Consider the following 20058-nt stretch of genomic DNA (forward strand, 5'->3'; position numbering starts at 1 on the left):
GATCTAGACATTGATAAGATTACCTGGTGAATCTTTGAGTTGTTTTGATGTTTTGAGAAGGCAAGCCTGCTCGTGGCAGCAAAATGAATACGAAATAAAAAAGTTGCGTCTTGTTTGCAAAAATGGAGCCTGTAATCGCATCTGTATTCGTCAAATGGGTAAGACGAATGTTTATGGTACTGGGCTGCCGACTTGTAATTTCTGTTAGAAAACTGAGTGGTTCGGCATTTGGACAGATATTAGACAGGTTTCGGTCGGAGCATGCCTAAAAACGGCTCTATAGCGGACCATGGTCATTTTTGGGGAAAAAAGATAACGCATTTTTGCAGTTACTGATAGTTACGGCCGATTGTGAGTTGACAATGCCAAAGAGCAAACAAGTGGAACTTATCTTCTCCCGGTACTCATTTGACAATGAAGACGAGCAGGTTTGTCTACCCTGGACTTCAAAACAAGTTGAAAATTAAACACTTTGTCTTCTAGAGCAAAGGTTTTGAAATTAATAACAAAAACAGTTTTTGTTACCATGTTTTTGAGTTGATACACAGTTAGATAAAATCTAGAATCGTATAAAAGCCATCCCCATCCAACTAAAATTTAACAGACATTTCAGTGTCAACCATGAAATCAGCTCTTCTTATTCTTGTCATCGTTGTGCAAGTGGCCAATTCAGTTCTGTCGGCCAAACTGCCATCGTCAATATCCACAATGTTCTGAGATCGAAAATCGCCAAAGGAACCTATACTGCGAAGGGAACACTCGAACCAGCAGCAGCCAACATGCGTAAAATGGTTTGTTAAAAATTTTAGTTTGGTTTCGAAAAACTTCAACATTCAGAAATGGAATCCGGCTGTTGCCAGCTCTGCTCAAAATTTGGCTGTCCAGATGACCACTCTGGAACATCAGAAGTCGGAGAGAATATGTATTGGTCATGGTCCTCTCAAGCCCCACCTGCCAATCTCGACAGCTTTGTGAGTTTCAAATATTTCAACACCAAAACAAAGTAATATTATTCAGGGAGTCTCAGCCTCGAATTCATGGGAGAAGGAGTTCCAAGACTACGGATGGACCTCAATTGTTTTGGATATGGCCACTTTTAACACTGGAATCGGACACGCTGCACAGATGGCTTGGCCTAACACCAATTTGATCGGATGTGGTGTAAAGTATTGCGGAAAGGGTTCGAATGGCTGGCACAGAGTTACTGTGGTTTGCCAGTACAAATCTCAGTGAGTCTTGAAGTGAACTAGGTTGCAGAATCTTTAAACAAAATTTTCAGAGGAAATATCATCAATACTAATATCTACCAAAAAGGAAATTCCTGCTCTGCATGTGCTTCCGGATCCACATGCGAGACTTCTACCGGATTGTGCGTCTAATTTATTTAAGAGTGTTTGTATAATTTTGAAACTAATATTAATAAAGTACTCCTGTATGTATTGGATATCAGAACACATAACACTTTACTTGAAAACTCACAGCACAGACACTCACAGTCAGATCCACACCGATATGTAAGAACTTCAATCTATAGACAAACAGACCTTATAAGTCTTAGGCCCAACATCAAACATCAAGTATCTGTTTCCAAGCACCAAGCTTTCAAACTGTTTGCTTAAAGAACATTTTCATTGATTATAGCCAACAAACATATAATTTTCGAAAAATCGAACAGAGTCTCCTAATCATATGGAAAGTTTAAAAAATACTTTAACCACGTATCGGGACAAAGAAGGCATACTTTAAACATGTATTAAAAGAGCCGACCCTTCCTATTGTTTCAAGTTACATTTTAAGAGCTTTTCTGACACAGTGTAAAAACATTCATTCATTTGACTTTTCAATAATATATAAAATTGAGCACCAAACCAAGCCAGCTGTTTTGGAAATACTCTTCTTCTAGTACATATTACTTGAATATGTTCTCTTGTTTTTTTAATAGTCAAACTTTCTCGGAGCCTTGGCACGCACAAAGTATAGTTGACGGCGGAACCCGGGAAGTGTCGGCCGCTGCGGAAAATGACTACCCGGCAGCGCGTAGTTGAAAAATAAATCAAATTTCAAATTCCCGCCAGTTTCGTGTCGAGACCCATCGGCGTAATTGTGTGCGCCTTCAATCAAAAGTCGGTTGAATTTTAGGGGGATGGGGTTGACTTTTATATGATTCTGGTTAGCGGCTTATCAATGCAAAAACAAGGTAATAAAGACTATCTTCGTTTTCAACTTCAAAACCTTTGATCTTGGGTCTAAGACTGATAAGGCTGTCTGGTTAATCGTTGACTTGTTTTGAAGTTTTGAGTAGACAGGTGTGCTCTTGGAAATTTTATTGCCAACTGAATACCTGGAACAACAGCAACAATTGGTTTCCCTGAAAATGCTGTAATTGTTACATCCCGAACGAATTCAAAATCATTGGAAAAAAATCCTAATTAACTGAGAATTTCAGCACATATCGAGCCAGAAAACACAAATGAATGAACATGAGACATTGGCATGAGAATAGACTGGTGAAGTCCTTACAGATAGATGAGTCGGAGTATCCGAAAACTGCTGCAGGATTTTTTTCCAATGATTTTGAATTCGTTCGGGATGTAACAGTTACAGCTTCAACAAAATAAATTACTGTTTCGAGATGTGTTTGAAACCTCTGAAAAATATAGAACATTTTTTCGAATTCATGTGTGTCCATTTCCAAGCACCAAGCTTTAACATTTCAACATTTAGCGTAGAACAAAATTTGTATTAATTAGCACAGAAACACGGAGATAATCAAGAAACATTAGAGCAGAAAATTCGGATGAATCTCTGAAAGGTTCATGCCTTCATGTTGTAAATTAATACAGGTAGTTGCACGACAAAAAAAACGGAGTACGTGATGGAGCAGTCTCTGTTGGGATTCATTTCAAATTTGATAATGAAGGATTGGTGAAATTGGTAGATTTTCGTGAATTTCGAACAAGAATCCGAATCATTGGAAAGTCTTAGTCTCAGCAAGTATCGAGACAAAAGAAACCGTAATAGCTGTATAAGAAAGGCTAGCTTTTCTATTGTTCCAAGGTACTTGCAAAGGTCCCTTCTTTTAAAAAGGACCTTCTAATATAATTGTTACGGTATAAAACACTGGATGTATCGCATGATCCGGAAGAACTGTTTTCCTGGAACTCGTTCTCACATGGTTAGAGCTCCACTACGATAGACGAAAATTCCTTCAAATCTGAAAAGGAATCCCAACCGACACTGCTTCCTTGTGTATTTTTTTTTGTTGTTCAACTACCCGGATGAATTCACAACATGAAGGCCTTTTCAAAATTCATTCGTATTTTCTTGAAGACACAGCAATTGTTGCGGTCGGTTGTCAGATGCCAAAGAGCGAACAAGACGACCATATCTTTTTTTGGGTTTTCGTTTGACAATGAATACAAGCAGGCTTGTCTATTCGAGACGTCAAAACAAGTCAAAAATTAAACAGATTGTCTTATCAGTGTCTAGATCAAAGATTTCAAAGTTTTGAAGTTAATAACAAAAACATGTCTTTACAACCTTGTTTTTAATTTGATAAGCCGCTTACTAAACTCGTATAAAAGCCATTCCCAAACCACTAAAATTCAACCGACTTTTTAGTGTCAACCATGAAGTCAGCTTTTCTTATTCTCGCCATCGTTGGATGTGCCTGTGCTCAATCTCTATTCAGTTCCACTGGCCAAACTGGCATTGTCAATGTTCACAATGTTCTGAGATCTAAGATCGCTAAAGGAACCTATAATGCTGCTGGAACAATCGAACCAATGGCATCCAACATGCGTAAAATGGTTGGTTAAGAGTTTCAGTTTGGTTTTGAAAAATTTTCGACATTCAGAAATGGGATGCGTCTCTTGCCACCTCTGCTCAAAAGTATACCAATGGCTGCCCAGATGACCACTCTGGAGCAAAAGGAGTTGGAGAGAACATGTATTGGTCATGGTCCTCTCAAGCCCCGTCAACCAATCTTGATAGCTTCGTGAGTTTTAGATTCTTCACAATGAAAAAAGTGACATTATTCAGGGAGTCGCAGCATCGAACTCATGGGAGAAAGAGTTCCAAGACTACGGGTGGACCTCAATACTTTTGGATGAGAACACTTTTGACTCTGGAATTGGACACGCTACTCAAATGGCTTGGGCTGAGACAAATCTGGTTGGATGTGGTGTTAAAAACTGCGGGAAGGATTCGACAATGAAAAACATGTACAAAGTACAGGTGGTTTGCCAGTACAAGTCTGAGTGAGTCTTGAAGTGAACCAAAGTTCAGAACCTTTCAACTAAATTTTCAGAGGAAATATCCTTAATACTAATATCTACGAAAAAGGAGAACCCTGCTCAGCATGTTCTACCGGATCATGCGATACTTCTTCTGGATTGTGTGCCTAATTTTTTCTAAGCTTTCATTGTATATATCTTTTCACAAGTTGTTGTATTATTTTGAAATCGATGTTAATAAATCATTTCTGTATCTAATTCGAGAACATAATACACTATAATAAATTCTGTTCAGTGAAGCGCACTTTCGTCAAAATTGTTTAATTTTCACTGGAAATCGGTTTTCAGTAAATATATAGGCTCGGCTGACAAAACAGGTTTGTACTTCGAATTCAGAAAAGCATGTACCACCCTTCAACGGAAACTGGATGAATGTCAACACGTCATACGAGAGCTCATTCATCCTGTATCTTGTGGGAGACATCGGAAAGCAAACAGCTGACAAAATTTTTATCATAAAATCCAAAATATTTCCGCCAGTTAACCACTTTTTCATGTGTGAAAGGAATTGAGATGAATTGTCTCAACAGGGACAAGGGGTCATTATATTCGAGTATTTTCAGGATAGCTCGACATTTTTGCGTTTTGACATCTACAGCGAGACGCATGGGATTCATTCACGCTGCAGTTTTCAGAAACTCTCAGTCAGATCCCCATTAATCTATAACATTAGAGCCTCATTGGTAATCATCAATACATATATCGAAAAGTCAAATGTTCCAGTGTCTCATATAATGAAAACTATATAAAAAGGTCCATTTTAATAGAAGAGATCTTTGGAGGTACCTTGGAACAATAGAAAAGCCAGCTCTTCTTATACAGGCTTTACGGTTTCTTTTGTCTCGATACTTTCTGAGACTAAGACTTTCCAATGATTCGGATTCTTGTTCGAAATTCACGAAAATCTACCAATTTCGCCAATCCTTCATTATCAAATTTGAACAGAATCCCAACAGAGACTGCTTCCTCGCGTACTCCGATGTTTCGTCGTGCAACTACCTGTATTAATTTATTAGGTTGGCGGGAAAGTCTTTGTCACTCTGTTTGTTTAATCACTGTTCTCGTATATGGAGGCTGTGTATGATATCGACTCTAGTGAATAACAAGGTGATAAGAACCTTCCATATAAACAAGTCCCCATCTCCTTCCCTGCTCCTCATCTGTAATTGAAACGATATGTTTGTTCCCACTGCTATTCACATCAGACATGTTTTGATTTACCTCTTCCTATCTCACACCACGATGAAGGATTCGGAAACTTTCTTGAAGAATGTGTACAACACACATGCCCCTCACTACAATACTATTCGCAATTGGTTCCATCGTTTCGAAAAAGATGACTTCTCGCTCGATGAAAAGGATCGCTCTGGGAGACCCCGTGAGTTGGATTTGGACAAGCTGAAGCACGCATTGCAATCGGATCCATTTCAATCTAGCCGTGAACTAGCTGTCACATTCGGAGTTCACCATAGCACAGTCCTTGAAGGTTTGAAGTCTCTTGGAATGAGAAAACTTTTTGGTCGATTCATACCTCATCACCTGACTCAAGCCAACCTTGACCGCCGAGTCGACGATTCGATTACTCTTCTCACTCTCCACGCGGGCGATCGATGGCTGGACCGGCTAATAACCGGAGATGAGAAGTGGGTCTTCTACGATAATCACCACAGGAAATCCCAGTGGGTTGGAGAAGGAGAGAGCCCACAGGATGTCCCCAAACCCGACCTTCATCCGAAAAAAGTTATGCTCTCTGTGTGGTGGGGAGTGGACGGCCCCATCTACTGGGAACTTCTGCCCGAGGGCAAAACAATAACTGGAGACCTCTACACTACTCAACTACGAAACCTCAAGAAAGCAGTCGACCGTTCGGCCCTGAAAGACAAGAAAGTGTACTGTCAACATGATAACGCTCGCCCACATGTTTCGAAACAAGTGAAGCAGGAGCTGATGGGATATGGATGGAATGTTCTCCCTCACCCCCCCCCCCGTATTCTCCTGATCTTGCTCCTTCCGACTATTGGTTATTTGGCGATATGACACGTGCCTTCGAAGGAAGAAGCTTCAATTCCCGTGGAGCGGTCGAAGCGGCACTCAAACAATACTTTGCCTCACGCCCGGCTGGATTCTACCGCAATGGAATCCATAAATTGAGGGAACGTTGGAGACATGTTGTTGATAATGATGGACAATATAATTAATTATTCGGTTATTTTTTCTTTGAGAAATAAACTATTGAAAAAGTGACAAAGACTTTCCCGCCAACCTAATACAACATGTAGGCATGAACCTTTCAGAGATTCATCCGAATTTTATGCTCTAATGTTTCTTGATTATCTACGTATTTCTGAGCTAATTAATACAAAAAATTTTCTAAATTTTTTAGAGGTTTTAAACACATCTAGAAACAGTAATTCATTTTGTCAGTGTCTAGATCAAAGGTTTTTTTGCAGTTAATAACAAAAACATGTTTTTATTACCTTGTTTTTGCATTGATAAGCCTCTAACTAGAATCATATAAAAGCCAATCCCATCACACTAAAATTCAACCGACATTTCAATAATGAAGTCAGCTCTACTTATTCTTGTCATCGTTGGATGTGGAAATGCCCAATTCAGTTCCACCGGCCGAACTGGTATTGTCAATGCTCACAATATGTTCTGAGATCTAAGATTGCCAAAAGAACCTATAATGCTAAGGGAACAATCGAACCAGCAGCAGCAAACATGCGTTAAATGGTTGGGTAAGAGTTTCAGTTTGGTTTTGAATATTTTTCGACATTCAGAAATGGGATGCGTCTCTTGCCACCTCTGCTCAAAAGTATACCAATAACTGCCCAAATGTCACCTCTGGAACAGATGGAGTTGGAGAGAACATGTACTGGTCATGGTCCTCTCAAGCCCCATCAACCAATCTTGATAGCTTCGTGAGTTTTAGATTCTTCACAATGAAAAAAGTGGCATTATTCAGGGAGTCGCAGCATCGAACTCATGGGAGGAGAATTTCCAAGACTACGGGTGGACCTCGATTCTTTTGGATGAAGTTACTTTTAACTCTGGAATCGGATCCGCTACGCAGATGGCTTGGGCTGAGACTAATCTGGTCGGATGTGGTGGTAAGAACTGCGGAAAGGATTCGACAAAGAACAACATGTACAAAGTACAGGTGGTTTGCCAGTACAAGGAGCGGTGAGTTTTTGAGTGAATCAAATTGCAGAAGCTCTATATGAACTTTCAGAGGAAACTCCATTGGCTCTAATATCTACAAACAAGGAGAACCTTGCTCAGCATGTACTTCCGGATCATGCGATACATCTTCCGGATTGTGCGCCTAATTTTTTTTCCACTCTTTCTATATTTAGCTTTGTATATTTCTTTTCATAATTTTTTGTATTATTTTGAAACTGATGTTAATGAATCACTCCTGTATCTAATTCGAGAACAATACTTTTTGACTCGATTTTCGCCCCAATTTTTTGTAAATTTTCGCATTTTTCAGGTAACAAAATGTCCCATATCATCAAGCTGAATGTCGGAGGCTCTCTTTTTCAAACTTCGAAATCCACGCTCACAAAATTCGACGGATTCTTCAAAACGATGTTGGAGACTGAAATTCTGGTAAAATTTTAAACTTCAAAAAATCAATAAAATTATATTTTCCAGGTTGCCAAAGACGAGTCCGGAGCGATTTTCATCGATCGCGTCCCAAACACTTCCGCGTGATCCTCAATTTCATGAGAGATGGCCACGTGGATCTTCAGAAGTATTCAGAAGACGTCACTGAAATTCAGAAGGAAGCTGAGTACTATTTGTTGGGTGGACTAGTGGAACTGTGCAAGCTGAAGCCAGAAGCCCAGAAAATGCCATGTTCGGAGACTTATGAGGGTATGGCCAGAGCTGTTTCTATAACTATCATGAAAACTCAGCAAAAATTAAGAGAAACTGAAAAAAGGAGCGGCGGGGGTTTTCAAAGAATGAGTCGGAAACGGATCCGTTACGGATTCGCGTACGGTCCGTATACGATTCCTATTTCATCCGCGCGCGAATGGCGGAGAATCCATAACGGATTGTTCGCGAATCACCTGTGTTTCAAACAAAAACATTGATTATTTCCAGCAAAATGCTCGACGAAATTGTAAAAATCGATGTAGGCGGCTATGTTTTCAAAACTTTCAAATCTACGTTGGAAAAATCCGACGGTTTTTTCAAGCAAATGTTGAAGGCTACTAGCAAGGTTGGGGGTGGTGCTAAAAAAATCGATAATCGATAATCGATTTTTTAGGCTATGTTCGACGAGTCCCTTAGTATTCGGAACTTTATTAAGAAAACATATAAGAAACAACAATCAAACGTACAAGAAAGTTCAAGAAACTATGAAAATCTTTTTTTTGTTGAACGACCAACCGGAACCAGAACAATCTGAAAAAAAATTGGGAAATTTTCCGAAAATGCAGCATACTGTTTACCTATTAGTTATATTTTTTGTTTTCCGGGTTTTGAAAATTGTCTCATTTCCAACGTTTTAGTCGGTAGATGTTTAGTAGATGTCCATCGTTGAAAATTTGAAAAGTCACTAGGGGACTCACAACTCGGCCATCCGGAACGGATCCGTTCGCGAATGAGCATGGAAGCTATCTCTCGACCTCCAGCTGCATCCGTATCCGGTCCGTTCGCGAACTCCGTATCCTGTCCGATTGCGAATGTTGAAAAAACGGATCCGTTCGCGAACTCAGATTCGCGAAACTGCCCGTAACGGACCCGTTACGGATAAAAAACCTAGTGGACACCGAAACGGATCCGTTCGCAGTTTACCTGTGAAATTTGAAATTTCAGCGAAAAATACAAGAAAAATCATGAATTACTTGGGTTACTGTAGTTTTAAAGGCGCAGACACCGAAAATAGCTTGAAAATCGAAAAAATACACTGAAAAATCGAATTTTCTTTATTTTCTTCCTAGAATTAGTCGAAAAACGACCGGAAATGACTGAAAATCGATTGAAAAAAAATCTAATAATCATAGAAATCAGAATTCGGAACGAGCATGCGCCTTTAACTTTCTACAGTAATCCAAAGTTATTTTGAGCGATTTTCAGGAGGGTACGGTGAATTCGAACTTTTCCGAAATCGAACTCGTTCGAATTAGAACTGTCCCTTTTTCGAACACGCCCAGAACAGAACAAGAACAGAATCGAACTGCTACGAATTCGAACTATGCGGTGTCGAACTGTCCCGGATTGGAACTCTGTTAGCAACAGGGCGCGCTTGCTTTTTTAAATTATTTTTGTCAACAAATTTTGCATGTTTTCTCCAGAAAAGAACTTTTTTCACTTACTTTGGATCTCAAATTTTGGAATTTTACTGGAAATCGGTTTTCAGTAAAATTAAAGGCTTCGGTAACCATATGTACAAGTTAACATTACGAATTTAGGAGAGCGTGGAGTTTTCAAAACATTCCGGTGATTTTGAACCACATAGTTTTGGATGAAACAGTTACTGCATTTTGCAGGCACTAATTGTTATCGTCGTTGTCAGATTTCAACCCGCCAACAAGATGAACCCATCTTGTACCGGTTTTCATTTGGCAATAAACCTGCAACGAGCAGGTTTGTACTCAAAACGTCAAGAAGTCAAAACTTGAACAGACGGACTTCTACGCGCCTAAAGCAAAATGTTTGTACTTAATAAGGAAAACACGTCTCATGTTTTTGAATTGCAAAACTTGCTAAAGTATGTCCTTATTACTTGGTTTTTGAATTGACAAGCCGCTAACTAATATAAAAGTTACCTCCAGATCACTACCATTGAACCGACATTTCAATGTCAACCATGAAGTCAGCTCTTCTTATTCTTGTCATCGTTGGATGTGGCAGTGCCCAATTCAGTACCAGCGGTCGAGCTAACATCACCAAGGTTCATAATGATCTAAGATCTGCTGTTGCCAAAGGAACCTATACTGCTAAGGGAACACTCGAACCAGCAGCTGTCAACATGCGTGAAATGGTGGGGTTAAAAGTGTCAGTTTGGTTTTGAAAAGTTTTATTCTTTAGAAATGGGATACGTATCTTGGCAGCTCTGCTCAAGAACATGCTGACAAGTGTCCAAACTCTCACTCAAATGCAGAAGGAGTCGGAGAAAACTTCTACACAATATGGTACGCTCAATCTCCAAATCTTGATAACAGTGTAAGTTTTAGAAAGTTCCCTATCAAAAAAGTCATAGTATTCAGGGAGTCGAAACGTCGAAAGCATGGGCCAAAGAGTTCCAAAACATAGAACTGCGGAAAGGATGCAAAACAATATGACTACTACAAAGTTGTAGTGGTTTGCCAGTACCAGAAGCAGTGAGTTTCGAAGTAAACCAAGTTGCAGAATCTCTAATCAAATTTTTCAGAGGAAATGTCCTTAATACTAACATCTATCAAAAAGGAGATACATGTTCTTCCTGTCCTTCTGGATCCACATGCGAGATTCCTTCCGGATTGTGTGTCTAACTTTTAATCTTTGTACATATAATCGACTGTATAATTATTTTCAAAAGTCGTTGTATTAGGTTGGCAGGAAAGTAACTGTCCATTTTTGAATTACTAAATAAAACAAAAACAAGATTAATCCAAGATTGACAGTATGTACCGTCGTGATCCACAACATGTTGTCAACATTTAGGTAACTCGTGGATACCATCCCTCCAAAAGCCGGATGGGCGCGAATCAAAGTATTACTGAAGCACATTTTTTTTTCTCATCGATAATGTTAAAGTCCTTACGCTCCAGGTGAAGTCGTATATCTTCGAATAACCAATAATCAGATAAAACAAAACCAGAACTTTCACGTGTTAAAGGAGAACCAGCCAAAGCGGCCGAGGAACGACGTGACTTTCCGTGAACATGCGGTTTTTTCATTTTTTAACGGCTCCGCGACGTTTCGAAAGACGACGTTTCGAATGTGTGACGTTTCGCAAGTACGACGTTTCGAAAGTAACAGCCTTGCACTTTTATGCATGGAAGAAAAAGCAAAAACTTGTATTTGAGTATTTAAATGGTTTTTCGAACAGAGCTTTGTATATTTGAAGCTGTTTCACACATTTTTCGATTTGATTCACAAGTGTGACGTTTCGAGGTTTGCTAGTTCAGGAAAAATTGAAACCATTGCAATTTTCGGTGCTGAACAACGGATGGAAAAACGGACAAGTTAATCACACCAGACTGTATAAAAACCTCATGAAATCTAGAGTCGGCCACTAGATTCTAACACGCTATATAACAAATCACACTGAAAGAAAGTCATACGGGAATTACAAATTGTTTGATTGCCTACATTCGAAGTACCCCAGCCATTCTGTCTCAAGTGTTCCCATAGCAACTTGGCGCTCTCTTTGTGTCTCTTTCCCTCGTTTTCTGTTCCCCCTTCTCCCTTTTCCACACAAAACCCTCAATAATTATAAACAGAGCCCCGAGCTCCATACTATTTATTTTTATTCTTTTTTTTTGTTAATTTTTGTTAACATTCATTTCCAAAAAATATGTTTTATCCAAATTGGTTTGTTGAGTTTTTTTTTTACATCTTATCCATATGAAAAAATAAAAAATGTGTGAAGTGGTGTGAGACTATGACGGGAATCGGTGACTATTAAGAAAAATCACCCGGGGTGAGGGATCTGGAGAGAGAGAAACGAAAAATATAGCGGTTTGGGAAATGTCAGGAAAAAAATAGGTACTAAATACTAGGTAGAGCCAAAAATAGATTAGTATTGCTCCTGTGGGTCGAATTGGTGTGGTTGATAAGCGTGATAGTACTCATCGGGGTACTGGAACGAGCGTTCGCGTGTTCTGAGCATTCTGTTCCGACGCATTGTGGAGCTTTCTAGTACTGGTTGCGGCTCGACGTCCTGGGAGAATCCACGGAGCATTTGTGCACGTTTTGCAGCGGCTGATTGGGCGAAAGCCGCGGCTTGACGGGATGGAGAGTTGTGAGCGGAAGTACGGGGTCCTGGGGAGGTGTACGCGGTGAGGACCTGGAAAATTGGAATAGTTAGTTATAAGATAAAATGCAGATAACAGGAAATCATTTATTTTACGACTCTGATAAAGTTTTCATGAAAAATTTTTTGACCGTTTGTTGGCAGAACATTTTCTATCATCGTATTTGCTCTAATAAAAGCCGACCATCTTCAAGGTCAATTGTCTCGGTTCCTATGAAAGATATCAAAAATTTGTCAACTGATAAAATATTGAAGATAAAATAATAGGCATTCTGTTAGTCAACCACTTTTTGATTTCTTTTGAAAGAACCGAGATAATTGAGCTCAAAGTTGAAGATGCCCTATTGAAGGTGAACATAAATTTTCTAGAAGAAACCATCCTGTACGTCCACTTTGAGCTCAATTATCTCGATTCCTCGAAAAGCCATCGAAAAATTCCAACTGATAAAGTAATTATCATGATGTCACCTATATTTTATCAGTTGACAGATTTTTGGTATCTTTTTAGGAACCGAGAAAATTGAGCTCAAAGTGCACATGTATGGTACGGTGTCTTTTATTATCAGCCTTAAATTCTTGATCGTTTCCATTTCCTATGATTATAAGAACACAATTCCTCCACTTCCCATTTTTTAAATAATTTTTTTATGCCTGCGTTTCTATGCACCCCACAATATCTAGGAAAATTGGCTACAACTTTTACATCCTGCGTCTCACACACCCTCGCAAAGTCAGAAGACGTTGTTGATCTCGCTTCACCCATTCTTTCACTTTTGACTTTTCAAATTTCAGAATTCAGCCTCTCGATGAGCTTGCTGAACGATTCAGCGTTGCTAGCAAAGGCAGAACGATGTCGCGAGCGTATGCGGAAGATTGCCGCTCAGGTGACATGGGTAGGTCAAAAGAACTGTGAGGCTTTAAACAAAGAAAACATTCCAGAGCAAAGGCTGGAACATCTTTGATCTACCATCCCGTGAAGAGCTCATCGCATTTTTCTCATCTCTCACGAAGCCAGAAATTTACAAGTTCGACCAAGATGTGTTTGGCTATGGACATGACCCAAAAACTTATATGAGAATTCATAGAATGAAAGAGTCAACGGCGGTAGTTGAGTTGGAGCAGGAAATTTGGGATAAGGAGACGGTTTACGGGAGTGTTCCGAACTGTGGAGGTGTTAGGGGACATGATGGAGCTGATGCTTCAACGTCGTGAGTTTTGGAGATATTTCAGATTTTTTCAATATAGAAATTTGAAATTTTCAGCTCCGGATTCCGTGATGGCTACCACCCAAGTATGGATATGCACTATTCTAGAAGAATTTACGCTGACGAGACAGATGCAAAAACAAAGAAAAAGAGCAAAAAGAAGGCAGCTAAAAAGAAGAACACTCGCCGCTAGTGATAATCATTTAATCATTTCATTTTTAAAAATCATGTTCTCATAACTCATTATCTTTATAATCCCTGTGATTTGATCTCTTACCTGATATAAAGCAATATGTCCACAATTTCTGACCCGTAATCTCTCGCAAATGTCTAACGCCTGAATAGTGTTCGATGGGTGTAGAATGCTACCGTACTCGCACATCAGAATGTAAGCGAACGGGCGTTGTGCGACCCCGTTTTTGTGACTGAAACAAACACTTGAAAATAAATTGTTCGTTTAAAAAAATTCGCTTACTGTGTTGGACACCGCATCAACGAGATCCGCCTCAAGTTCCATGATCGTGGGGAGTGCTTGTAGATTTCGCGCGCGCCGCTCCACTGTAGCCATGTCTTTTCCAGATTGCCTTGTTTGCCGGCGTCCTCTAGAAGCTTGAATCCGATGACAATGTATCCGGCGTGACGATGAGCTGGAAGACGATTCTCGCCGACGCTCGCGGTTTTTTGAATTGAGTAGACCTCGTCGTAGCAGCCTGGAATAAGAAGATGAGGGTGATCTTATGAATTCGGGGTTTCAGTTAGCTATAGAATTTTCTGGTTGGTCCACGGCAACCTGCCCTTGGCCGGGGCCAACCACGGACCGAAGCATAACTTGGTTCAAATTTGGAAAATCTGTGTGAATCAAAAATTAAAACGTAGAATTTGAAGAGATCTACAAATTGTTATTTAATTCAACTTTAGCAGAACATCGAATTTTAAATCAGAGGTCCTAAAGAAGCCAAGTCAGCTAATAAGCATCCGCCGACCGTTGTGCGGCTTCTGGTTCTAAATATGGCACAGTTCGGTATCATTTTATAGATTTTTTACCATGTTTAGCCCAGGTTTGGTCCCGAAGCCGCTGGCCGCGGTTTCGCTGACTGAGGTCGATCGGCCGTCATTTACGACAGCCTTCGCCAGGTTGAAAAATATATAATTTCGTACTTTCCGATCGAAATTTGGGCGGAATTTTTCTTCGAGATTTCTTTTACTCGGACTATTTTTTCTTGCTTTCCTTAGATCAACAAATTATAACTTTGAGCTTTGAACCTTTCAAAACAACATCCCTCATCTCCTCCCGTCGTTCAAATCCTCTTGAGACACCTCAAAAATCAAATTCTCACTGTGGCACCCCCCCCCCCCCCCCCCCCTCCCCCTCATCACAATAAAACAACAACTGGATCACCGCCTTTTCCCAATTCTACGCCTATTTTATATGTAGAAGCACATACACACACACACACACACCCTCACTTGAGCAAATACTTGTCTTATTTTAGAGGTCCGTCAATTTTGCCCCATCTATTTTCAGCACCCCGTTATGTTTACCCATCAGAAGACGACGACTACAACGACTTATTCTTCACCTCAATATTTCACCACTGACGTCTTCAAGATTTATGATCTCGGCCTTCTGTCTTCTTTCCCCCGTCCCCTCAATCTTTTTGTGCTTATGTTTTAGGGGGAGGCGCCATTTTTCATTTTGAGCACAAAAATGTATTGAGGTCAAACATTCGAAAGTGACGTTCTTGAATTAGGTAAAAGAAATCAATGGGTCCTATAATTTTTTATAGCTAACAAATTATTCTGAATTCCTTGAAATAGCCGGATATTTAGAATTTATGAGATTCTAGGAATTCTGGCTAGACAGGTTAATCCGAATATTTTGTGGTGGTTGTTTTTGTGGCTGGCTAGCCGAACTATAGTATACTATACATATCCTTCCCCCTTTTTCAGAAGTTCCTCTTCCCTTTACATGTATACCAAGGTCCCCCCCCCCCCTAATGAAGCTCAACCAACCATAAAGACTGCCATGAGTGGGCGAGCATTCTCTCGCCAAATCGGAAATCTGCTTAACGCGATGCGTGTAGTCCACGTTTCGGAATTGTGCGAAATGCATGTATGGGAAGAGAGCTGCAAAGAAACTAGGTTCAAGGTCAATTGGAGTTCAATCTTTGCCCCAGGCGTAGGGATTTCCGGAACTGGGATTTTTTCCAGGAACCTTTCCCAGTTCGTGAAGTCGTTAGACTGGAAATAAGTGTTGACATCCCCCCATGAGCCTCCAAACTTACGTTTGTTATCAATACACTTCAGGATAACGGCTTCATGGAAATCCTTCTTCTCCTGGATGACGTGGCACTCGGCGACGGCCTTCTCATACGCTGGGTCTTGTTCTGGTGCAAATCTAAAAGCAATTCTTATGTGTAATCCGATATGTGTATACTCTAGAACAATTCCTCCCTATTGAGGTCACAAAATCAAATTTTCAAGAAAAGTGTGCTCCTCTCGGAAGGCCTCAATTAGAATTAGACATCGTCTGGATGGATTCAGACGATGTCAAGTGAAATCATGAGACGAAAATTGTGGGTGGCGTTTGTTGGAAATTTGTTCCTCCAAGAAAGAAATTCGATATAATGAGCCCAAAATGTTTCTTCTTTTAGATTTCAAAAAGCGGCCATGTGATTTTGGAGAGATGGGATACTAATGGGAAAATATCAGCTAGAATTACAGATGATTGATCGCGGAAGTGTGTGACAGGTCGGCGATCTAGAAGCCATGTTTTCGGGGGAAAAAAAGTTATGAATGGTTTTTTAAAAAAGTCATAAAGTGTTGACAGGTAAAGCAGGTAGAGTTCGAAGTTTGGTTTTTGAACTCCAAGCTGTTTTGAACGAAAAGATAGACAAAAATGGCTAAATATATTTTTCGCAATGAAAAAAAATTTCAAAAAAATTTTTTTCATTTAAAGGAGGGGAGGCAGGAGTTACGGTAGTCCTCGAAAACTTTTATGAACAAAAGTTTGAAAACTATTTTTTGTTGTCTTCCGGTCTTTAAGGAGGCTATGAGACTCTTACGGATTGTTCTTGGACCCTTGTGGTTTTTTTGAAAAATATATTTCTGATGCTAACTTGTCCTAAATCCTTAGAATCTTCACGCTCGTCCTGCTATCCCTGCAACTGGATTGGATTCGGACATTATGGGGGGTACAAAGTTATTAATTACACAAAACAAAATTCGCTTTCTGGTTTCTGAACAATACTGGGACACCAGAAACATAGTGTGAGACTGACCCCTTGTGGTTTTCTGGACCTTTGTGGTTTTTAGGACTTTTCCGGCTTAAAAAAATTTTTATGCTAACCAGTCATGAATTCTAAGAATCTCCAGGTTCATTTAGCTATCCTTTGGGCAATCCTGGGCAGCTTGCCTTTCCTAGAACGCATTTTCTGAAGTTTCATCCCTACATAGAACGTGCGAGCACACAGCTCTTTCTAGCCTATTAGCAATTAGGGGACTCTTCCTTCTTGTGCACTTCATTCTGCAGCAAAACCCGGAATCTTTTCTAGATTCGCACGTCAGAGATCGCAGCCACCAGGTCTCTTATTTTTAGATTCTAGGATCCCCAATACTCACCCATAACTGCATCCCGGCTTCTGTGGTCCACCGACGAAGCCGATAAGCGATGAGAATTCGCTCATCTCGCCTTCTGACACATCGATCACTTCCTCGGATTTCTGAAATTGGCGACGTGACATTTTGAGGACTACGAAAATGAAAATTTTTGTGCTTGAGCAAAATTTTATGTCCCCACCAATCACCCATGGAAACCCGTCGGAAAATGGGCTCAAAGAAACAAGGCTCGGATTCCAAAATTTTACATGCTTTGACTTTTGGCCTAACAAGAAAAATTTTTTGCAATACGAACCGGGACAGAATATGAATTTATCATCGTCGGTGACGTGAGAGAGGTACGGTGATGGTAGGCGACGTGGTTTCGAACCATGTTCATATTTCTTGAGGGAGAAGTTTTAGCTTTAGATAGCGTAGAAAAATATGTTGAAAAGAAACTGGCGCGGTCCGTCCCACATCTTAGAAAGTGGGCGTGGCTAGGGAAGAGGGAGTGAGAGACGCAGAGAAAAGTGGGAGGGTTAGCAGAGCAAAAAAATAAAAGAAAGAGGAAATGGAGTTGAGATGGGATTAGTGTGTCCAAAATAAATTGGCTGGCAAAATAGGCTGATTATGTACAGTGTGTGACGTTTGACCATCAAAACATACACTTCTTTTGCAGGAGCCAGGAAGTCTGCGAATTTGGAGATTTGCTAATAGAAATGTGTTTGGTACTGAAGTTTGGATGTTTTGTAGCTGATGTCTCTGGTGGACCGGAAACGTTTGGAGTTGTGACGAAACGTATTTCTTATTTGGTTATGATGAAATTGTGTGGTCAAGAAATTGTGTAGTCTAGTGAGACCTTTAAAGACTAGAAGAAAGGAGATTTTCTGGAGATTGTCTCGAATATTTTTGAGTTACGGTATGCATTTTGACATACAGAGATTACACAGCGCGTGATTATTATGTCGCATTCGTATATGACATATTTCGGTTGCGCCACCGTAGCTCAGCTGGTAGCGACTCGGCACTTCCATCGTTGGGCACACAAATTCAATTTTTCCAGAACCGCATACGAATGAAATGTTGAGAAAAATATTTTTAATGTCCGTTAAGGAACTTATGGGACCCTTAGGGAGATGGAACCCTCAGGTGACCTTTGGTGAAAGAGAAATCAAAATGAGGAGTGAAGCAACGAACACTAAAACAAATAGGTTAGATCGCGCCAAAGGCGCACCAGCCAGCTGTTTGAAGCGTCGGAACCGCGACGAACAGGCTGGTATCTTCAAATACCTTATTGGAAAAACTTTCTGATTAGGTTTTTTTGAACCCTCGTGGCTTTTCGAACCCTACTGGTTTTTTAGACCCTAATGGTTTTTTTTTCAAAAATATATTTTTAATGCAACTTTGTCTCAATTCCTCAGAATCTTCAGGCTCATCCCGTTATCCCTGCATCTGGATCTGATTTAGACATCACGGGGGTACAAAGTACCAAATTTTGATTTTTCGAACTATACCAGGACTCTCGAAACATATGTCTAAGACGGTCCAGAAAATCGTTTCCAGCTGGCTTTGCTTATTTTTGTAATCTCCATTAGTTCATTAAAGTGTATCAATGATCAAACAAAAAAATCTCCTATACACTTTTTATTATTTTTTTCTTCTTATCCACTTTTTTGCACACAACGTCCATTTCCATTTCCGGTGGTCCACCACCACCACCATCATTTTTTACTATTGCTCTTTTTTTCCTTTATTTGCTCAGTACTAACCTATTTTTACTTATATTACTTTTATTTTTAAGGTACTTTTCTTTTCGTATAGATCTCGAAAGATGTATGGCCTCTCACTAAAATCTATACGAAAAAAATTGGAACATGATGATGGCATGACAGCTGTTAGAAAAATTGCTCACCTAGCCAGACAACAAGATCGTCATCTTTTTTTTTGACCGAGATAATAAAAATAGGGATAAAGAAGAAGCCTAAAAATAACAAATAACAGGAATTGAATTTTCTAAAAATAATAATAATTTCAAAAAGATAAAAAATGAATGAAATTGGATATTGGGGCAGTTTTCTGAATGACTTAAAGGGGTCTGAAGAGGGAGTGGGAGAAATTTATTTTGGAAGGAAAAATACTTCAATGATTCAAAAAGTTCGAGAATCTCGAGGTCAAATTGCCAAAGAATTGAGATCAGAAAGATCAGACGATGGAGATGTGCGTGGAAATCAGATTCTAGCCATCTTCAGATCCTTTAGGCGGATCAAAAGTCCTCAAACTCTATGAACTGAAACCTAAAAAATTACAAAATTCATGAAACTTTTACTTTTAATTCAAGATTCAAGGACCTGCTTTTATACCAATTTCCACTAGCTCAACCCTCTAAAAATGTCCTAAAAGTGTCACTCAAAAATCCACCTGTCCCATTTTTTATGTCTAAAACAACTAAGTCAAAACGTCACCTTTTTTGGGTTTCGAATCATAACTCAGACACTTTTCTGTGAAAAAAGCTAGATGAAAAATTCGTCACTTTTTGAAATCGAAAACCGCATACATTTTTGTTTAGGAAGGGATACGGTATGTGTTCTGACGTGGCGGCGTACAGTAACGTAACATTGTACAGTAGCTCAGCTGGCACAACGGTGGGCCCACAAGCTCAAGTGCTCCAGGAGCGTATGTTTCCCTCCTTTAACATATCCTTTAATTTTTTCTCATTTCGCCCTGCTGTCCATCATTCCGATATTTTGACGTCAAAATGGGTCAAATTTTCTTGAAGAGTGATCCGGATGTGAGGTATTTGACATGAAGGGGGTTCCCTTTTCTGGCGGAAGAATAAAACTGAAAGGCTTATGTAATCTTAAAAGACTAGAAGCGTCGGAAGTACTAAAAATAAAAAATTTTCAATAGTTTTAAGGAGGACCACTAGGATCATAAGTTCAAGCACTCATGAGTGGGAGGTAAGAGGTTCTTTGTTCTTTTTTATGGT

At 39.8% G+C, this 20058-nt stretch overlaps 7 protein-coding genes across 7 annotated transcripts; 6 read left to right on the plus strand and 1 right to left on the minus strand.

Annotated features, from left to right (window-relative positions):
• Positions 1-839: 839 nt before the first annotated feature.
• CBG01208 lies at positions 840-1379 on the plus strand (the record flags this gene model as incomplete). The annotated part of the gene is made up of 3 exons (XM_002635930.1): positions 840-971; positions 1018-1229; positions 1280-1379. 3 exons carry the CDS (start codon positions 840-842, stop codon positions 1377-1379), a joined length of 444 nt encoding a protein of 147 aa, XP_002635976.1.
• Positions 1380-3629: 2250 nt separating this feature from the next.
• On the plus strand, positions 3630-4406 carry Cbr-scl-12 (the record flags this gene model as incomplete). Its single annotated transcript, XM_002635929.1, has 4 exons — positions 3630-3809; positions 3857-3997; positions 4042-4259; positions 4310-4406. 4 exons carry the CDS (start codon positions 3630-3632, stop codon positions 4404-4406), a joined length of 636 nt encoding a protein of 211 aa, XP_002635975.1.
• A 760-nt stretch (positions 4407-5166) lies between these two features.
• Positions 5167-7627, plus strand: CBG01206 (the record flags this gene model as incomplete). Its single annotated transcript, XM_045236968.1, has 4 exons — positions 5167-5181; positions 7079-7219; positions 7264-7481; positions 7531-7627. 4 exons carry the CDS (start codon positions 5167-5169, stop codon positions 7625-7627), a joined length of 471 nt encoding a protein of 156 aa, XP_045091770.1.
• A 194-nt stretch (positions 7628-7821) lies between these two features.
• On the plus strand, positions 7822-8715 carry CBG01205 (the record flags this gene model as incomplete). The annotated part of the gene is made up of 4 exons (XM_045236969.1): positions 7822-7891; positions 7956-8103; positions 8409-8526; positions 8575-8715. 4 exons carry the CDS (start codon positions 7822-7824, stop codon positions 8713-8715), a joined length of 477 nt encoding a protein of 158 aa, XP_045091769.1.
• A 1404-nt stretch (positions 8716-10119) lies between these two features.
• Positions 10120-10594, plus strand: CBG01204 (the record flags this gene model as incomplete). The annotated part of the gene is made up of 3 exons (XM_002635927.1): positions 10120-10293; positions 10341-10475; positions 10520-10594. The coding sequence occupies 3 exons, from the start codon at positions 10120-10122 to the stop codon at positions 10592-10594; spliced, it is 384 nt and encodes a 127-aa protein (XP_002635973.1).
• A 1439-nt stretch (positions 10595-12033) lies between these two features.
• CBG01202 lies at positions 12034-17218 on the minus strand (the record flags this gene model as incomplete). Its single annotated transcript, XM_002635925.1, has 6 exons — positions 12034-12303; positions 13753-13912; positions 13951-14185; positions 15489-15602; positions 15761-15873; positions 17097-17218. The coding sequence occupies 6 exons, from the start codon at positions 17216-17218 to the stop codon at positions 12034-12036; spliced, it is 1014 nt and encodes a 337-aa protein (XP_002635971.1).
• Positions 13077-13668, plus strand: CBG01203 (the record flags this gene model as incomplete). The annotated part of the gene is made up of 3 exons (XM_002635926.1): positions 13077-13163; positions 13210-13478; positions 13533-13668. The coding sequence occupies 3 exons, from the start codon at positions 13077-13079 to the stop codon at positions 13666-13668; spliced, it is 492 nt and encodes a 163-aa protein (XP_002635972.1).
• Positions 17219-20058: the final 2840 nt, after the last annotated feature.

The sequence above is a fragment of the Caenorhabditis briggsae genome, assembly GCF_000004555.2.
Source record: "Caenorhabditis briggsae complete genome, chrV, whole genome shotgun sequence".
In the NCBI taxonomy this organism is placed as follows: domain Eukaryota; kingdom Metazoa; phylum Nematoda; class Chromadorea; order Rhabditida; family Rhabditidae; genus Caenorhabditis; species Caenorhabditis briggsae.